At 44.7% G+C, this 19,731-nt stretch overlaps 1 protein-coding gene and 2 non-coding genes across 3 annotated transcripts; all 3 read right to left on the reverse strand.

Moving 5' to 3' along the window:
- Positions 1 to 3,688: 3,688 nt before the first annotated feature.
- LOC138195715 (U6 spliceosomal RNA) lies at positions 3,689 to 3,795 on the reverse strand. The gene has a single exon (XR_011178034.1). It is a non-coding gene; the product is annotated as a U6 spliceosomal RNA (small nuclear RNA).
- A 10,963-nt stretch (positions 3,796 to 14,758) lies between these two features.
- LOC138195711 (U6 spliceosomal RNA) lies at positions 14,759 to 14,865 on the reverse strand. Its single transcript, XR_011178030.1, has one exon. It is a non-coding gene; the product is annotated as a U6 spliceosomal RNA (small nuclear RNA).
- A 2,193-nt stretch (positions 14,866 to 17,058) lies between these two features.
- Positions 17,059 to 18,603, reverse strand: LOC138195675 (uncharacterized). Its single transcript, XM_069145307.1, has 3 exons — positions 18,527 to 18,603; positions 18,187 to 18,440; positions 17,059 to 18,105 (listed from the first exon to the last, which is right to left on the reverse strand). The coding sequence occupies exons 1-3, from the start codon at positions 18,561 to 18,563 to the stop codon at positions 17,263 to 17,265; spliced, it is 1,134 nt and encodes a 377-aa protein (XP_069001408.1). The 5' UTR covers positions 18,564 to 18,603; the 3' UTR covers positions 17,059 to 17,262.
- Between the last annotated feature and the right edge of the window lie 1,128 nt (positions 18,604 to 19,731).

The raw sequence follows: 19,731 nt of genomic DNA on the forward strand, positions 1-19,731 counted from the left end.
CTGACCTGTACCAGTAACTGACCTGTACCAGTAACTGACCTGTAACTGACCTGTATCTGACCTGTACCTGTAACTGACCTGTATCTGTAACTGACCTGTAACTGACCTGTACCAGTAACTGACCTGTACCTGTAACTGACCTGTACCTGTAACTGACCTGTATCTGACCTGTAACTGACCTGTATCTGACCTGTAACTGACCTGTACCTGACCAGTAACTGACCTTTAAGTGACCTGTAACTGACCTGTAGCTGACCTGTACCAGTAACTGACCTGTAACTGACCTGTACCTGTAACTGACCTGTACCTGTAACTGACCTGTACCAGTAACTGACCTGTACCTGACCAGTAACTGACCTGTAAGTGACCTGTATCTGACCTGTAAGTGACCTGTACCTGACCTGTAAGTGACCTGTATCTGACCAGTAACTGACCTGTAAGTGACCAGTAACTGACCTGTAAGTGACCAGTAACTGACCTGTACCTGTAACTGACCTGTACCTGTAACTGACCTGTACCTGTAACTGACCTGTACCTGACCAGTAACTGACCTGTAAGTGACCTGTATCTGACCTGTAACTGACCTGTACCTGACCAGTAACTGACCTGTAAGTGACCTGTATCTGACCAGTAACTGACCTGTAAGTGACCAGTAACTGACCTGTAACTGACCTGTAACTGACCTGTACCAGTAACTGACCTGTACCTGTAACTGACCTGTACCTGTAACTGACCTGTACCTGTAACTGACCTGTACCAGTAACTGACCTGTAACTGACCTGTAACTGACCTGTACCTGTAACTGACCTGTACCTGTAACTGACCTGTACCTGTAACTGACCTGTACCTGACCAGTAACTGACCTGTAAGTGACCAGTAACTGACCTGTAAGTGACCAGTATCTAGGGCAGCTCTGTGGTTGGCTGCTGCTCCACGGTGAGTCATGTGCGGTGTGTTCATCCCTGAGTCGTGTCTGCAGGCTGCGGTGGAGGACGGAGGACGGAGGACGGAGGACGGCTGGTGGTGCGTCGGTCGTCTCTCTCCATGTCGTCCTCTCGGCTGCTCCTCTGCTGCCTCGCCGCTCTGAGCCTCACCTGCCTGCAGGGTAAGACGCTCCTTCAACGTTCCTGCTCATCCTCAGGTGTGTTGTCGTTTCCGCGGCGACCGTAAACCTCAGAAACACCAGCAGATGTGTTTTTTTCTGAACGATCGGAGCAGCTCGACCTGCTTAGTGTTGTTGAACTGACCTAATGGATGGTGTTTGATTGTGATGATGTCACCTGTTTCACCTGCTGCTGGATGATTGACAGGTGTGTGTTTTGGTGTTGTGTTCTGTCCCTTTAAATCCTCTCTGGTCGGTGCTGCAGGGTCACACCTGTTACACTGACAGGTGAATGTGAGGCGTTTACAGGTGTTGTATTGATCGCTGTGTGTGTGTGTGTGTGCGTGTGTGTGCGTGTGTGTGCGTGTGTGTGTGTGTATATGTGTGCGTGTGTGTGTGTGTTTGTGTATGTAGGCAGCTGTCTGCAATGTTTTGGTTGTAATGTAGGTGGTGGGCGGGGCCGGGGGCGGGGCTACGTGGAGCTGGGCTGCAGCAGACCAGAAATCATCAACTGCAGCGGATCAGAGGGAGGATTCAAACTACGACGTTGCATCACCACCTCCAGCCGTCAGTACCTGTCTGTCTCCTGACTTGTCTGTCTGTCCCCCTGTCTCCCCACTTGTCTGTCTGTCTTTAGAGACTACATTACCCATGAGCCTCAGTGAGTACAACAGTTCCAGGTGTATTCAGAGTTGGTTGGTTCAGAACCGGTTGAGTCCAGGTGACCAGGTGTAGCTGAAGGACGTGTCCGTGTCCCTGCAGGGTCTCTGGACATGGTTCTGTCCCGGGGTTGCGCCACGTCTCGTCACTGTCAGCTGATGGAGCTTCCTGGAGTCTCGGTCGCCTGCTGTGATTGGCCGCTGTGTAATGGCGGGTGGCGGAGGGCGGGGTCAGTCACCGCTGTCGTCATCGGCTGCTGGTTTCCTCTGCAGGGACTCGGGGAGACCTGATCCTGGACCGCCAGAACCACGACCAGAAGCGGGTCCGACAAAGACGTCAATCTCAAGTTTTTCAGGACATCAGATACGAACGCGTTCCGACCGAATTTCAAAATAAAACTTTGAAGTCAAAACATTTCCGTCTTTATTCAGGTTCTACTGGCGAGTTCACACCACAGCACCGGGTTCTGTAACACCAGAACCTAAAAACATCAGAGGAACCAACAGCTGGAAGGAAAAACTCTGGACCAGAACCAGATGTGGAGAACATCTGTCAACAGATTATCTTCTGTGGGACAAATGGAACGGACCGAGGGGGGCGGAGCCACAGGAAGTACTTTCTAATGTAAAAGTACTTTCAGGAGTGGACAATAAACTGCAATCATCAATTTCCTTCCTGCTTGTTCAGTTTAAAGTTTAAACTGTGTTTAAGTTCTTTATTAAAATTGCTCTTACATTCTTCTCCATCAGCTTTTATTAAATAAATAAATAAAAATGACCAGGTTTGTTTTCCTCCTTCATTTAATCAATGAAATTAAGTGAAGCAGCAGGTTTAAAAAAATTTAATCTAAACAGAAAACACACAACACACTTCTGTTAGAACAACAACAACAATAATAATAATAGTAGTAGACTGAAAAGCTGCAGATGATTAAGACCCAAGCTCAGTGCATCAATCAGACCTTCTAAACAGTTAAACCTTTGGTTTTTACATTTCATTTATCTGACTCTTTTATCCAAAGCGACTTACAACAAGTTCATTGAACCATGAGGGTTCAAACCAGAACAAGAATCAAGAAAGTGAATGTAGGAGGTTAAAGTGGAGCTGCTGCATTCTGGATGAGCTGCAGAGGTCAGAGGGCACTAACAGGTAGACCTGCCAGGAGGGAGGTACAGGAGTCCAGACAGGGGGGGGGAGGGGGAGGATGAGTGAGAGAGCAAAGGAAGACAGGAAAAGGAAAAGGTCAGATGACTTCTCAGTCTGGATGTAGGTAGGTAGGTATGTAGTTACTTTATTAATCACCAAGGGGACATTTTTCACTACAGCAGCATCTATAGATACAGGAAAGCAATAAAATAACAGCAAAAAAAATATTAAATATAAAACTGCACAGTATATACAGTACAGTGTGTATATATATATTTATATTTAAACAAACAAGAAACACAGACAACAGTGTTATTGTGGAGTGAAGGACCATTACAGCTTTACCCACATGTGCAGTGTTTTTTTCGACTCACTGTTTTTAATTTAAAAGTGGAAAAATGCCGAGTTTTAATTCAGAGTTTCTGGCAAAAATGAACACAAAGCTGTTGATGATTCACAACACTGCGGTTATAAATTGTAGAAAAATAAAAGAGTTTAAATCGGGTTTCAGGGCAGAAATGAATAAGTAAATAAAAGTGATCTGGGTCGTTTTCCTCCTGACTTCCTTCTAGTTTTGGTGCCAAAACTATAAAATATAAAGGAAGAACGCCAAAGTAGGAAAATAAGGAACGCTTCACGAATTTGCGTGTCTTCTTGTTGTTTTTGTTGTGAAACTGAGACTCTGCTCCGCTCCGCTCTGCTGCAACGCTGCAGTGGCGCCGCGCGGCCAGCAGAGGGAGATATTGTACATCTAAAATATGACAATCTATGACAAATTATAAAAATAAGGTCCGCTTCACGAATTTGCGTGTCATCCTTGCACAAGGGCCATGCTAATCTTCTCTGTATCATTCCAATTTTAGTATGTGTGAAGGCCGAAGCCTCACAACATTACCCTGGGCTTCAAGGGCTCTTTATAGGTCTGGTCTGCAGAAGCCTCCACTACAGGGTCTGGGACGCCGGGAGGAAGCTGGGACATTAAACCCAGCTGGAAATGGACAGAAAGCAACAGAGGAAACGGCCCCAGGAGTCACCACGTAGGTTATGTAGGTGAAATGGACATTACGGGTTCTGTGGGACCGGATCGGGCTTTAATTCTGCTGGTCCAGGTCCAGTTTGAGTCTGTCAGAGGGGCTGAGGCACTCTGGGTAATCTAGTCAGGCTGCATGAACAAAGGCCTCAGTAGACCCTCCTCCTCGACGCTCCTCCTCTAACAGCCCTGCAGGAAGCACTCTGACATCTCTGGTCACCTGGTCTGCTGATCTGAAACTGCCTTTTTTAAAACATCCTTCAGTTGGTTTTTTTGTCGTGTTTGGTGTCTCTGAACATTAAAATATGTCTGTGGGGTGAAATCTGTCTTCTTCTGCTTCTATTTTCTGTAAAGTGGTGAAAACAGAAAGAGAAACTCTTACTTTTGTTTACATTCTCAAACAAGTATCCGCTGCAGTTTTACCGACCTGCCGCAGGGCGTCGCTGTCTGACCGCTTGAAAGAAAAGACGGAGAGAAATCAGTTAATGTCACATAAAAGCACATAAATCACTAATATTAAAGAATATAAACCCATATTTTCGTGTTAATTTGTACACTCATGATCTTCAAAAGTATTTCTGTGATAGTCGGTACTTCTGTCACGTTCATTTACCGGAATCGTCCCGTTCTCTCGTTCCAAAACAGACTCCAACCAGACACCGTTAAAAACACACATCTATTGAGTAAAACATTCACAGGTGCTAAACATGAGTCCAGAAGACACGCGACCAGCTGACTACAACGGGATGATCAACTCGGAGAATAATACGAGTCAGTAGTTCACTTCTTTTCCGGGTTTGTTTTGCGGTCATGAGCCTCAATCAGACAGTAAAACTCCCCGCGGGAAGACAGACAGACAGAAGTTACTAAAAACACCTGAAATGGAGTTTAAGTGACAGAAAGTGAGACCAGAGTTGAACAGAAAGTCTCTAAATTTAGGAGGAAAATGGGTGAAAACACTGCGACCATTGTTTCCGGAACACTTGTGACGGGAAGGATGCCAATTTGTTGTTGTTGTTTGCGAGCAAGAACTGCTATACGGTAGCTTATATCACGAATAATATTGAATAATATTGAATAATATATTCTCTCTGTCAGGTGACGAAGCAGCTCGCCGGTACCGCCTCCGACAGGCCGCCTGGGTCACTAATGAATACGGGCAGGTCCTCATGAGCGTCCTCACCGGTTCCGAGGCTCCGAGGGCCTGTCCCGGTGGAGGCCGGGCTAACGAGGCGGTCCCAGGCCGCTGGGGTAACCCTCCCTCCCCCACAGAGAAAGCGAAAAAGACTCGATGGAAGGGGGGAAGGGGGCGCTGGGGTGCAGAAGGTCGCCGGTTCGATCCCGCCCTCGGACTGGACTGGTGTACTATGTATGCATATGATGAATGTAGTATAATACATATATATATATATATATATATATATGCAATGTTTCCATCTTCTCTGTCCCAACTCTCCCACAGTCTTCTGGGCCAATGGGTGATGATGACGATGTCCCGCCCCCTCCAATCACCGTGCGCCGTCTTGGGCCATCTGGAAAGCGGCCGGCCAATGGAAGAGCCGGATTTGTCCCAATTTCGAGAATCAGACTTGGAACAAACCAATAGGAAGACCCGGATTTGTCCTAATTCCTCTCTGCTACGCCCCCTCGTCCTAAGGAGACTATTGGAGAGAGATGGTAAGTTTTACGTTTCATTCATTCATTTTTAACGTAATATGTGTGACAAATATGAGTAATAAGCATGTTTTGGACTCAGAGCGCTCACTTGTTTATCGGCGGTGACTTTATAACGAGTTTATAACGAGTTTATAACGAATTTATATCGAATTTATAACGAGACCTTACAAAAAAAATACGATGTAAGTTAGCGGTAGCACCGGCGATTTAAGCTTTTCCCATATTTTACAAAACGAGAGTTATTATATGTGCCTGCCTCCCCCTGACGTATGATTCTCGTGTTAACCAGCTATTCGGTGTACTTTATTAACCGTTTATTACTTTGTAAGAAACGTGGTTAACCACTTCAGCTCACGTAATGGCCGCCGCGATTTTTAAAGTGCCAGCTTTGTTCACTTTCACCTTGACATTGTTATAAAGTTCATTTTTAGTAACGTTAGTCCATCCAAAGGTCATCCATCCAGAGATAGAACCATCATCCATCATCCATCATCCATCCAGAGATAGAACCATCATCCATCATCCATCATCCATCCAGAGATAGAACCATCATCCATTATCCATTCATAGATAGAACCATCATCCATCATACATCATCCATTCATAGATAGAACCATCATCCATCATCCATCATCCATCCATAGATAGAACCATCATCCATCATCCATCATCCATCCAGAGATAGAACCATCATCCATCATCCATCATCCATCCATAGATAGAACCATCATCCATCATCCATCATCCATCCAGAGATAGAACCATCATCCATCATCCATTCATAGATAGAACCATCATCCATCATCCATCATCCATCCATAGATAGAACCATCATCCATCATACATCATCCATCCATAGATAGAACCATCATCCATCATCCATCCATAGATAGAACCATCATCCATCATCCATCATCCATCCATAGATAGAACCATCATCCATCATCCATCATCCATCCAGAGATAGAACCATCATCCATCATCCATTCATAGATAGAACCATCATCCATCATCCATCATCCATCCATAGATAGAACCATCATCCATCATACATCATCCATCCATAGATAGAACCATCCGTCCATATATTCGTTTTGCGGTCATGAGCAAAACTCACCGCAGGAAGCTAATCGAGGATCTTCTTCTCAGAGCATTATGGGAAACCTGTGAGGAAGAGGAGGAGGAGGAAGAAGAAGAAGAAGAAGAAGAAGAAGAAGAAGAAGAAGGCATCATCTCAACCAATCAGCTAATCGATCAAACGTTTGTCATCATAGTTTACCTAGTCTACTCAGACTCTTTAGTTTACCGAATCTACTCAGACTCTTTAGTTTAGCGAGTCTACTCAGACTCTTTAGTTTACCTAATCTGCTCAGACTCTTTAGTTTACCTAGTCTACTCACTCTTTAGTTTACCTAGTCTACTCAGACTCTTTAGTTTACCTAATCTGCTCAGACTCTTTAGTTTACCTTGTCTACTCAGACTCTTTAGTTTACCTAATCTACTCAAACTCTTTAGTTTACCTAATCTACTCACTCTTTAGTTTACCTAGTCTACTCAGACTCTTTAGTTTACCTAATCTGCTCAGACTCTTTAGTTTACCTTGTCTACTCAAACTCTTTAGTTTACCTAATCTACTCACTCTTTAGTTTACCTAGTCTACTCAGACTCTTTAGTTTACCTAATCTGCTCAGACTCTTTAGTTTACCTAATCTGCTCAGACTCTTTAGTTTACCTAGTCTACTCACTCTTTAGTTTACCTAGTCTACTCAGACTCTTTAGTTTACCTAATCTGCTCAGACTCTTTAGTTTACCTAGTCTACTCAGACTCTTTAGTTTACCTAATCTACTCAAACTCTTTAGTTTACCTAATCTACTCACTCTTTAGTTTACCTAGTCTACTCAGACTCTTTAGTTTACCTAATCTGCTCAGACTCTTTAGTTTACCTAGTCTACTCACTCTTTAGTTTACCTAGTCTACTCAGACTCTTTAGTTTACCTAATCTGCTCAGACTCTTTAGTTTACCTAGTCTACTCAGACTCTTTAGTTTACCTAATCTACTCAGACTCTTTAGTAGCTTGCTCTTACTCTTTAGATCAAAACAACAACAAAAGAAGTTGTCTTACCCGGGTGTCCGATGTTTCGATGGTGAATCAGCCTTGTTCTAGCATCCCGTCACTCGTACTCTCTCCAGTTAGTCCTGGTCTCACCAATGTCCAAACTGCTTCGATAAAGAAACAGGTCGGAGGTCTTTCCTCAGGAGTCCCAGACTCCCCCGTGCACGGTTTCAGGATGTTGTCCGGAGAGAGGAGATGTTGGGATCCGGCTCGAAAGACCAATTATGTTGTAAAAATGACTCAGAGGCTCGATTCAAAATCAAACACATCGGACATTTATTCTTGCAAGAAGGAGCAACTCCAGCCCTCAAAGAGAGGTGTCCAGCAGTGCTCCAGATCTCCTCCATAGTTCAGCTTTATACAGTGTGACCAACAGTTGACCATCACCTCCATTCCCTTTGTCTCTGCTTTCGTATGGTAATACTGAGTTGGTTGTAGGTCACAAGATAAGGACACCGGGGAGTCGGCAATTAGATGTAGAAAGTAAAACAAAAAGAATCACTTGCAAATAAGAGAGAAAACAGAAACTTTCTGGAGCCACAATGCAAACAAGAGGAAGAGACAAATCTTTTTTTCCATCATTTAAGTTCAAACTTAAAAGAAAAAAACCCTCTTCTATTTGTTTTACCTTAATTAACTTCATTCATTCACAAGTTCCTCTGAATCCGACTGACGTGTTTCCTGTCAATCTTTTATTTCTCAACGTAATCATCATCAGTCTCAGGTTATTCACTCACACTACTCCGCTCCTCTTCCTCCTCCTCTTCCTCCTCCTCCTCTTCCTCCTCCTCCTCCTTTTCCTCCTCCTCCTCCTCCTCCTCCTTTACCTTAAACAGCAGAACTTTAGTATCTTAAAATAGAACTTATTATTGTCTTATTGCTTCCTGTATGCTGCTGTAGCGAAAATGTTTCCCCTTGTGGATTAATAAAGTAACTACCTAACCTACTGATAGAACTTTGTAGTTTAGCTTTCTGGAAGAAATTGTATTTTCTTGCTTCTTGTTGTTCTGGTTTTTTTACCCTCATGGTTGAAATGAACTTATTGTAAGTTGCTTTGGATAAAAGAGTCAGATAAGTGTAATGTAATTATAATATAATATTATAATGAATAAGCTTCATCTATATTTACTTCATTGGATGTGATTAAAACATTCAGCATGTGAACACGTTATATTCACCAGTTTAACGTGAACGTAAAGGAAGTTCAACAAAAACAACACAGAACAGAACGTCCATTCAGGTGGGTTTTATTATTTTTTTAAAAAGTTCATCTAAAAAAGATTTAAATATGGATGTAAGTGAAGTATAGTTTCATATTTAGTATTCACAGTAAAGTCCTTCTAATGTAACAGCAGTGTTTCAGCTCCGTGTTCAGTCCTGCAGACGGTTCGTCGATCTAGAGGTCCTCCTCGATGTGGAGGTCCTGCTCGATGTGGAGGTCCTCCTCGATGTGGAGGCCCTGCTCGTCGTCATGGTTACGCCTGCTCTCCTCTCCTGCCTGAATCAACAACGTGACTGTGAGTAAACAGCAGCTCTCATGTTGCTGACGCTGAGCAGCAGTCGGAGCTCATCTCACCTTTTCTTGTTTAACAGCACCAGTTCTCCCAGCTTCGACGCCGGATCCAAACATTTCAACTCGTTCGCTGCCGTTCTGACTCTGGAACAAAGAAAAAAGATGGACGTCAGAGAGGAGCGGGACGACGGACGGTCAGTGAACGCCACTTCAAATTCTGAACCATCTTTGCTAGTTCGGAGCGGTTTGGAGCAGGAAGTGACCATATTTGGACGAGCTGGGGGAGGAGCCAGCGGTGGATCTGACCGATCTGATTGGAAACCTGACGATACTACGTCCCGCCCACCGATAGCTGTAACCTGACTGCACCACAGGCCTGTCAATCAAACAGACACGCCCCCAAAAACAGGTCTTCTTGAATCTTCTTTTCTAATGAATGAGGGATTATTTTCAGATGGACCTCCAGAAAACTAATAAGAAGGAGTGACTTTAGCTAACAACACCGAGATAACTGATGGACACATTTTATTCACTTTGGATTTGATGAGAGAAGTTGAATGGGAGTCTATGGAGCCGGAGGCTTTTTGGAGCCGACCTCTAGTGGCACTCGCTGGTATTGCAGCTGAAGACACTTCTGGATCGGAACCATTTTACAGACCTGACGCTACGAACTCTTTAATAAACAGTCTGTGAACTCACATGATCTCTGTCTTCGGACAGAAGACAGTCGGCTCGTAGATGACCGGCTCCTCCTTGATGGACCTCAGCTGAACTCTGGTGTAACCGGAGCAACGGCAGGTGTTCGATGTGTCTTTCTGTCCTGTGGGAGGAACAGAGCAGATTAAAGTCATTACAGTCAGTTAGTCAGTCAGCAGCCGAAACAAGGAGCTGAAAGCTGCTAAAACTATGAAAGTATTTTTGTGTCTTTATTATGCAGCAAAAACATCAGTTTTGAGTTTTGGTCACAGAAATGAGAACTTTGCTGATGAAACGAGACTTTTAGGCTGCAAATTTAAAACCTTTGATCACAAACTGTGAAAGCAAATTTGTTTGCAATGCAAATAATTTATTCTTAGTTTCTTTTTTTTGCTCTCAAAACTATTTTTTGTGGCGTAATAAAGACGCAAAAATAGCTTCATATAAAATGCAGATGTTTCCAGCTGGAACACGTCATAAAACAGTAAGATTGAAGGTTGGTACTTTATTTATGGAGCAGGTTTCGTGCAAAATGTAGCATAAAATAAAAATACACATTTTCTTTAGGATGGTTAAAAGAAAGAAAATAAAATAAAAAGTGATTATAAAATTAGTCCAAATTTTGGGGGAAATTAGTATAAAATGTCTTAAGATTTCTTTTTTTTTTTTTTTAAAAGAATACAGTTTCCACAATACCTTGTGTGCAGACGAGCAGCAGGCAGCTGAGTACAACGATGGCAGCGGAATTCATGGTTGGTGTCGGTGGACCGGTTCTGGTTCTGGTTCTGGGTCTGGTCCTGGTTCTGGATCTGGTTCTGGTTCTGGGTCTAGTTGTGGTTGTGGTTGTGGTCCTGGTTCTGGTCCTGGTTGTGGTTCTGGGTCTGTGTGTCTCCCTCTGATGTCCTTCAGCAGGCTGCCTCCTCCTTTTATACGCTGCCTCAACACGGTGATGCAACACTTTCTCTCTCCACTCTTAATTTCTTTTACTTTCTATTTCCCTTCCTGTTTCCCAGAATCAGAATCGTCTTCTTCTGCAGAAGCTTTTAATTTAGAGAATCTCTCCAATTCACGGTTGTGTTTCACACATGAACATGTGAGTCAATGCATCATATTAATAATTTACATGAACATCAATACACAACAAAACAATCGTGTTGTTGTTCCAGGAGAGAACAACCGGCTGAACCCAGAAAAACTAGTTTTCATTATCTTCTTGCTCCAATTCGAAGCTGCTTTCAACAACATATTTATAGTTTATTATATGTGGTTTTTAAATATTATATGTGGTTTTATTTTCATTGAAGTCCTAAAAGTAGATAAAAAGATTTTACAAGTTGCTATGTTTCTTGTTATTGTTGAGCTAAAGCGAGAATAAAATGTCAGGCTAGCCATGTAACAAATTCATAAAAAATAATAACGTACTTAACTTTGGTCACAGAGAGAAAAAATATATACATTTTGTTCTGGAAAATCTGCAGGAAATAAATACGTAGCTTCTTTTGCAGCCTGTAACGTAGCGAGATGATCACCTGGTGTGAAGGTACAAGGATGCAAATGAAATTACACTGCAATACCATGTTTCACCACACAGGTAGGGGGCGCTGTTTCACCCACAGCAAAATACTCAGCAGAAACAGCACAGAGGGGTTAGAAACTATGACATTGTTGATGAATTCATTCAAAGGTGGGAAGGAGTCGTATCTCGCAGCACATTTCTTGAGCTCAGAACAGTAGAACGCTCTTCGGCTCGGTGACGACGTGTTTTCAGATGTTAAGTTTAACCAGCTCGGCCTGATACATGAAGTAGTGTCAGAGGTCAAAGGTCGTAAATATGAAACGTGTCTTTCTCTTGAGATTAAGTTCATGAACAAATAACTTTTTAAATGTCCTTTAAAACGTTCACTAAATACGGAGTTTAATATTCATTAATACCTTTCTCGGTTCCTTCTGTCAACATGTTCCCTGCTTTCCTATTTTCAGCAGAGATCTGAAGACTTCCAGTGAAACGGGAAGTGATGGTGAAACTAACGGCGGGGGGGGGGGGGGGGGGGGGGAAATCCCAGTCTGTCCCTGAGTCCTGAACTCTCAGGCTGAAGGGATGATGACGTGGGTGAATGCAGGGGGGCGGGGCTTAAAGCCCTTCATGTGAAATCACATGATTCCTAGATGGAGGTCAGCATCTTTACACAAAGTCTTTAAACAAGAAGACACGAATCTTCTTAAACAGACCTGAAGCGGCGAACTCTTTTAGAAACTGTCTACAGATTTAACTCATTGATCTGCAAAGCATTTTAACTTTCAGAAAAATACACGATTTACTCTGAAATGGACTTTTTTTTTCCAGTCTGTTCCCGTTTTGTATGAACTGAGTGAAGCAAGAGGGAAGCTGTAAAATAACAATACTGCAATGCAGTTTGTGCTGAATCAGCTGTTTCACATTTCAAATCAATCTTCTCTGTAAAATGACAAATGGAACGGGGGGAGGAGCCACAGAGAGGAGACTGGCTTGTGCATCAATCAGACCTTCTAAACAGTTAAACCTTTGGTTTTTACATTTCATTTATCTGACTCTTTTATCCAAAGCGACTTACAACAAGTTCATTGAACCATGAGGGTTCAAACCAGAACAAGAATCAAGAAAGTGAATGTAGGAGGTTAAAGTGGAGCTGCTGCATTCTGGATGAGCTGCAGAGGTCAGAGGGCACTAACAGGTAGACCTGCCAGGAGGGAGGTACAGGAGTCCAGACAGGGGGGGGGAGGGGGAGGATGAGTGAGAGAGCAAAGGAAGACAGGAAAAGGAAAAGGTCAGATGACTTCTCAGTCTGGATGTAGGTAGGTAGGTATGTAGTTACTTTATTAATCACCAAGGGGACATTTTTCACTACAGCAGCATCTATAGATACAGGAAAGCAATAAAATAACAGCAAAAAAAATATTAAATATAAAACTGCACAGTATATACAGTACAGTGTATATATATATATTTATATTTAAACAAACAAGAAACACAGACAACAGTGTTATTGTGGAGTGGAGGACCATTACAGCTTTACCTACATGAGTCCTGCCATCTGCAGAAGTTCTCTGATAACTCTGCAGTGGACGGTGTATAAGGGATGGACGGGAGGACGAGTACAGGGCAGTAGTGGAGGACTTTGTGGAGTGGGCTGGTAGAAATCACCTCCTCCTGAACGTGGCCAAGACCAGAGAGATGGTGGTCGACTTCAGGAGGAAGACGACGGCTCCACAACCGCTGAGAGTTCTGGGAGAGGAGGTGGACATGGTGGAGGAGTACAAGTACCTGGATGTCTCCATGACAACAGACTGAACTGGAAGACTAACATCAACGCTGTCTACAAGAAGGGGATGAGTCGACTCTTTTTCTTGAGGAAACTTCGATCCTTCAATGTGTGCAGCGAGATGTTGGAGATGTTCTACCATCTGTTGTGGCCAGTGAACTGTACTTCACTGTGGTCTGCTGGGGGAGCAGCATTGGAGCTGGTGACACCAACAGACTTAACAAACTGGTGAAGAAGGCCGGCTCCATCATCGACTACAAACTGGACAGTCTGGAAAAGGTGGTGGAGAGGAGGACACTGAACAAATTATTGTCCATATTGGATAATCCTGACCACCCTCTCCACCTGCTGCAGGGACAGAGGAGGACGTTCTCCAAAAGATTCCTCCAGCTGCTGTCACAAGGACAGATACAGGAGATCATTCCAGATACAGGAGATCATTCCAGATACAGGAGATCATTCCAGATACAGGAGATCATTCCTGATACAGGAGATCATTCCTGATACAGGAGATCGTTCCTGATACAGGAGGTCATTCCAGATACAGGAGATCATTCCTGATACAGGAGATCATTCCAGATACAGGAGATCATTCCAGATACAGGAGATCATTCCAGATACAGGAGATCATTCCTGATACAGGAGATCATTCCAGATACAGGAGATCATTCCTGATACAGGAGATCATTCCAGATACAGGAGATCATTCCTGATACAGGAGATCATTCCAGATACAGGAGATCATTCCTGCCCACTGCAATAAGACTGTACAATAACTCACCTCTGGCAAAATCCATCACAGTACAATAACACTGTTGACTGTGTTTCTTGGTTTGTTGTATATAATATATATAGATATATAATGTACTGTATATACTGTGCATTTTATATTTTATATTTATATTTTTTACTGCTATTTACTGCTATTTTATTTGATTGCTTTTCTAATGTTATATTATTCTATTCTATTCTATTATTATTTTATTCTATTGTTTCTATTATTGTCTTATTGCTTCTGTATGTATGCTGCTGTAGCGAAAAATGTTCCCCTCGGGGATTAATAAAGTAAATACCTACCTACCTACCTACATGTGCAGTGTTTTTTTCGACTCACTGTTTTTAATTTAAAAGTGGAAAAATGCCGAGTTTTAATTCAGAGTTTCTGGCGAAAATGAACACAAAGCTGTTGATGATTCACAACACTGCGGTTATAAATTGTGGAAAAATAAAAGAGTTTAAATCGGGTTTCAGGGCAGAAATGAATAAGTAAATAAAAGTGATCTGGGTCGTTTTCCTCCTGACTTCCTTCTAGTTTTGGTGCCAAAACTATAAAATATAAAGGAAGAACGCCAAAGTAGGAAAATAAGGAACGCTTCACGAATTTGCGTGTCTTCTTGTTGTTTTTGTTGTGAAACTGAGACTCTGCTCCGCTCCGCTCTGCTGCAACGCTGCAGTGGCGCCGCGCGGCCAGCAGAGGGAGATATTGTACATCTAAAATATGACAATCTATGACAAATTATAAAAATAAGGAACGCTTCACGAATTTGCGTGTCATCCTTGCGCAGGGGCCATGCTAATCTTCTCTGTATCGTTCCAATTTTAGTATGTGTGAAGGCCGAAGCCTCACAACATTACCCTGGGCTTCAAGGGCTCTTTATAGGTCTGGTCTGCAGAAGCCTCCACTACAGGGTCTGGGACGCCGGGAGGAAGCTGGGACATTAAACCCAGCTGGAAATGGACAGAAAGCAACAGAGGAAACGGCCCCAGGAGTCACCACGTAGGTTATGTAGGTGAAATGGACATTACGGGTTCTGTGGGACAGGATCGGGCTTTAATTCTGCTGGTCCAGGTCCAGTTTGAGTCTGTCAGAGGGGCTGAGGCACTCTGGGTAATCTAGTCAAGCTGCGTGACGTCACCGGAGCAGGACAGGACAACAGGAGTCACGTGAACAAAGGCCTCAGTAGACCCTCCTCCTCGACGCTCCTCCTCTAACAGCCCTGCAGGAAGCACTCTGACATCTCTGGTCACCTGGTCTGCTGATCTGAAACTGCCTTTTTTAAAACATCCTTCAGTTGGTTTTTTTTGTCGTGTTTGGTGTCTCTGAACATTAAAATATGTCTGTGGGGTGAAATCTGTCTTCTTCTGCTTCTATTTTCTGTAAAGTGGTGAAAACAGAAAGAGAAACTCTTACTTTTGTTTACATTCTCAAACAAGTATCCGCTGCAGTTTTACCGACCTGCCGCAGGGCGTCGCTGTCTGACCGCTTGAAAGAAAAGACGGAGAGAAATCAGTTAATGTCACATAAAAGCACATAAATCACTAATATTAAAGAATATAAACCCATATTTTCGTGTTAATTTGTACACTCATGATCTTCAAAAGTATTTCTGTGATAGTCGGTACTTCTGTCACGTTCATTTAGCCGGAATCGTCCCGTTCTCTCGTTCCAAAACAGACTCCAACCAGACACCGTTAAAAACACACATCTATTGAGTAAAACATTCACAGGTGCTAAACATGAGTCCAGAAGACACGCGACCAGCTGACTACAACGGGATGATCAACTCGGAGAATAATACGAGTCAGTAGTTCACTTCTTTTCCGGGTTTGTTTTGCGGTCATGAGCCTCAATCAGACAGTAAAACTCCCCGCGGGAAGACAGACAGACAGAAGTTACTAAAAACACCTGAAATGGAGTTTAAGTGACAGAAAGTGAGACCAGAGTTGAACAGAAAGTCTCTAAATTTAGGAGGAAAATGGGTGAAAACACTGCGACCATTGTTTCCGGAACACTTGTGACGGGAAGGATGCCAATTTGTTGTTGTTGTTTGCGAGCAAGAACTGCTATACGGTAGCTTATATCACGAATAATATTGAATAATATTGAATAATATATTCTCTCTGTCAGGTGACGAAGCAGCTCGCCGGTACCGCCTCCGACAGGCCGCCTGGGTCACTAATTAATACGGGCAGGTCCTCATGAGCGTCCTCACCTGTTCCGAGGCTCCGAGGGCCTGTCCCGGTGGAGGCCGGGCTAACGAGGCGGTCCCAGGCCGCTGGGGTAACCCTCCCTCCCCCACAGAGAAAGCGAAAAAGACTCGATGGAAGGGGGGAAGGGGGCGCTGGGGTGCAGAAGGTCGCCGGTTCGATCCCGCCCTCGGACTGGACTGGTGTACTATGTATGCATATGATGAATGTAGTATATTTATATACATTTATATACATATATATATATTATACTACATATATATATGTGTAGTATAATACATATTTACATACATATAATATATATATATATAGATATAGATATAAAACATACCAACATACTAATAACTGATATTAGGCTGTAATATCAGTATTGCAAGTATTGCACTTCTATATAATATAGTATATTATATATGTATAATATATATTGTATATTATAATATTGTTATTTTGGTTTATTTCCAGGAAACACACAAGGTGACAGTCCAGCAAGCAGGAAAACAAAAGAAGGCAGCAGTTCCAGTGTTTGAAGATTAGATTTAGTTGTTTTTGTGATATTTTTATATCCATTTTTAGTAACTATCTTTCATATATTAATTTTTCTGTTTATATAGCCATACTTACTTTACATGCAATGTTTAGTTTGTTTTTCACTTTGGGAGGCTTTCAATAAAGTGCTGTCTTAGTTGAGTATTGTGTTGTTCTGATGCCAATAAAAAGATAAAGACAATATATTTGCAAACAAAGTTTTGTTTTATTCACTATTAGATGTGAACAATAAATGAACTATTTACATCAATGAATGCACAATAAATGAACTATGTACAGCCCCCTCTGTCCTTTGCTGCCCTTTTCATTTCTTCCCTCCACTGGTCCACAGTCTTCCCGCCGACAGCCGTGCAGAAAGAGACCCCCTCGACACGAGAGTGGCCGGTGTCGGATCTTTTAGGCTGGCCACACTTGCTGCAGGTGTAGTGGGTCTGCTGCCGGCGGGCTTTGGTCCCCAGCGGCGCCGGATCACCCCGGGCCATGGCCTCGGCTACCTTTCTTTTTCTGTGGGCCGTGGACCTCGGGATGCGCTGTAGGTCGGGAGGAGCAGGTTGAGGAGGGGCAGGGAGAAGAGGAGGAGGAGGACAAGCAGGGAGAAGAGGAGCAGGGAGAGGACGAGCAGGGAGAAGAGGACGAGCAGGGAGAAGAGGAGCAGGGAGAAGAGGAGCAAGGAGAAAAGGACGAGCAGGGAGAAGAGGAGCAGGGAGAAGAGGAGCAAGGAGAAAAGGACGAGCAGGGAGAAGAGGAGCAAGGAGAAGAGGAGCAAGGAGAAAAGGACGAGCAGGGAGAAGAGGAGCAAGGAGAAGAGGAGCAGGGAGCGGTGATTGAGAGGAGGGTCTGGGCTGCTCCTCAGGGACATGATAGGTAAAGGGCTGTCCTTGCCCGACCTGCGCAAAGGACAGCCCTTTTGCTGGAGGGAGAGGATGAGCCGAGACGGCCGGAGCGGGGACGAGGCCGGTTCCCTGCTCCGGCCGTCTCTCTCCCATCTCTTCTGCCAACGAGAGAACCTGGAACACAAAACACAGGCTGACTGAGCTGTTTGAAATGACACTTTCCGTTGGAGACTCTCCTTCCCAGGACAGGAGGTGTTCTTCCCCTTCGCTGCCTTGAACCGTCCCCTGGTCCTCTCTTGGTGCCTGGTGGGGTAGACCACTCGCTGCTTGTCGCGCTCCTGCAGGCGTTGCCAGAGCGCAACGAGCTGGTCTACCCTGCGGTTGGAAAGACCCTGAAGATCCCTGGCCTCCACCAGGGCCTTGGCCAGCCGGACGACGTGCTGGTACCCCGGCTGGCCGTCGGGACCCTGGACCTCCTCCTCATCCTCCTCCTCCTCCTCCTGAGAAGAAACACAGGCGGGCGTCACACAACCGGGATGTAAGAAAACCAACTGAACTGTTGCGTTCGTAAGCGAGGTTACCTCAGGAGGGACGTCTGGGTTGGCCGGACTGGATGGATCAGACTTGGGTCCGTCAGATGGATCACCTGACGCGGCGGACGGGATGTCCAGCTGGAAGATGGTCGGGTCCTCCTCCTCCTTGTCCTCCTCGATGCCCTCGTCCGCCTCCTGGAACTCCTCCACGGCAACCTCGTCCGGAGCGTCAGGGTCCAAGTTGACGTCCTCAAGCACCCGGCCCGTCTGCTGGTAGAGGTACTCCAGCCCGACGAGCTCCCCTGAGTCGAGGAACGGAGTCAATCTTTTGTCCTCAAAAGCATAAAGAATAATGGAAAAGAGAAAAAACAGAGAGCTATCTACCGACCTGTGTACGCAGAAGGCTTGGTGCAGTCCTCAACCATCTGAAGGCCAAGCAGCCTTTGGCTCTTCTGGTTGAGAAAGTGCTTGAGTTGGCCACAGTAGGTGTTAGGTTCAGAACTATAACATAGCGCTGATAGGATAAGAATCAAACCCAGTCAGACAAAAACAAAGCTTGGCACCAAATCTGAGTTTTACTTGCAGCAAGGGAAGTCCGTGCAGGGTCTTAGAGTTGTAAGCTCTTCACCTGGCATCAGCCAACTCCGAATCAGACTTCCCTCTTTGCTCCTTTTATTGTATACATGGGGTTACAAAACATCACGTGATTATATTCCTATAAGTATGTGCACATGTTGTATAACTTGAGTGCATAGGGGTTCAATGCTCTTCATACCTTATGGGTATGTTTTCTTTTAACCTATGTGCTCTACTAAATTAAAGCCAGTTCCTCCTCCTCCGGGATGATGTGTGCTGTCAGAAAGGAATTCGTTATCTATGCATGTAGTAGTGACCTTTCAACTGCTACCTACATAGACCAAAGGAAACTTTTGCACACATGGTAGTACTTAATTTACACACTGACAATGAGCTACTGTTTTTCCTAACAGTAGGAGAGCAGAGGCGGCCTCCGGCTCTCAGCTGCAGTCGGCGGCTGTGCAGCCGCTGCGCGGTCCTCGTTCCACCTGACCACTCCATCCACCAGGAACGCCTGGAAATACTTGCCCGAGGCTCGCGTCCCTGAGGGGGAAAAAAACAACAACAGTTCATGCTAGCACGTAATAGGAACGGTGACACGTTTTTGCCTTCGCTGCGGGCTCTCAGGTTTACCTGGGATGAAGCGGTTCAGGTGGAGGTGGAAGGACTCCAAGGACGTGGAGCCCCTCGCGCAGCGATAGACCGGCAGGCTGACTCCGCCCTTCATCAGCCTGCCGGTCTCCGTGTACAGCTGCACGCCCGGCGGGTCCTGAATGCAGCTGAGGTGCCGCCCCTGCGTGCTCCAGATGTTCTGGATGCGGAGAGCGTCCAGCAACGGGATGTCCAGAGTGTCGCGTCCCGCAGGGCCGCCGAAGGTGTCGAGGAGCTCCTGGATCAGGAGAGTCGTCTCCTCGGCCCCAGGTGTCCTCCTCCGACAGTGGAGCCGCCACTCCTTCTTGGAGATCCTCTCGATCACCTCGGCGTCAGTCAGGCCGACCATCCCGTGCTTCCCCTCCA

This window comes from Embiotoca jacksoni, unplaced genomic scaffold (genome assembly GCF_022577435.1).
Source record: "Embiotoca jacksoni isolate LCO1_2020_lvr unplaced genomic scaffold, fEmbJac1.0.p SCAF_122, whole genome shotgun sequence".
Lineage (NCBI taxonomy): Eukaryota > Metazoa > Chordata > Actinopteri > Embiotocidae > Embiotoca > Embiotoca jacksoni.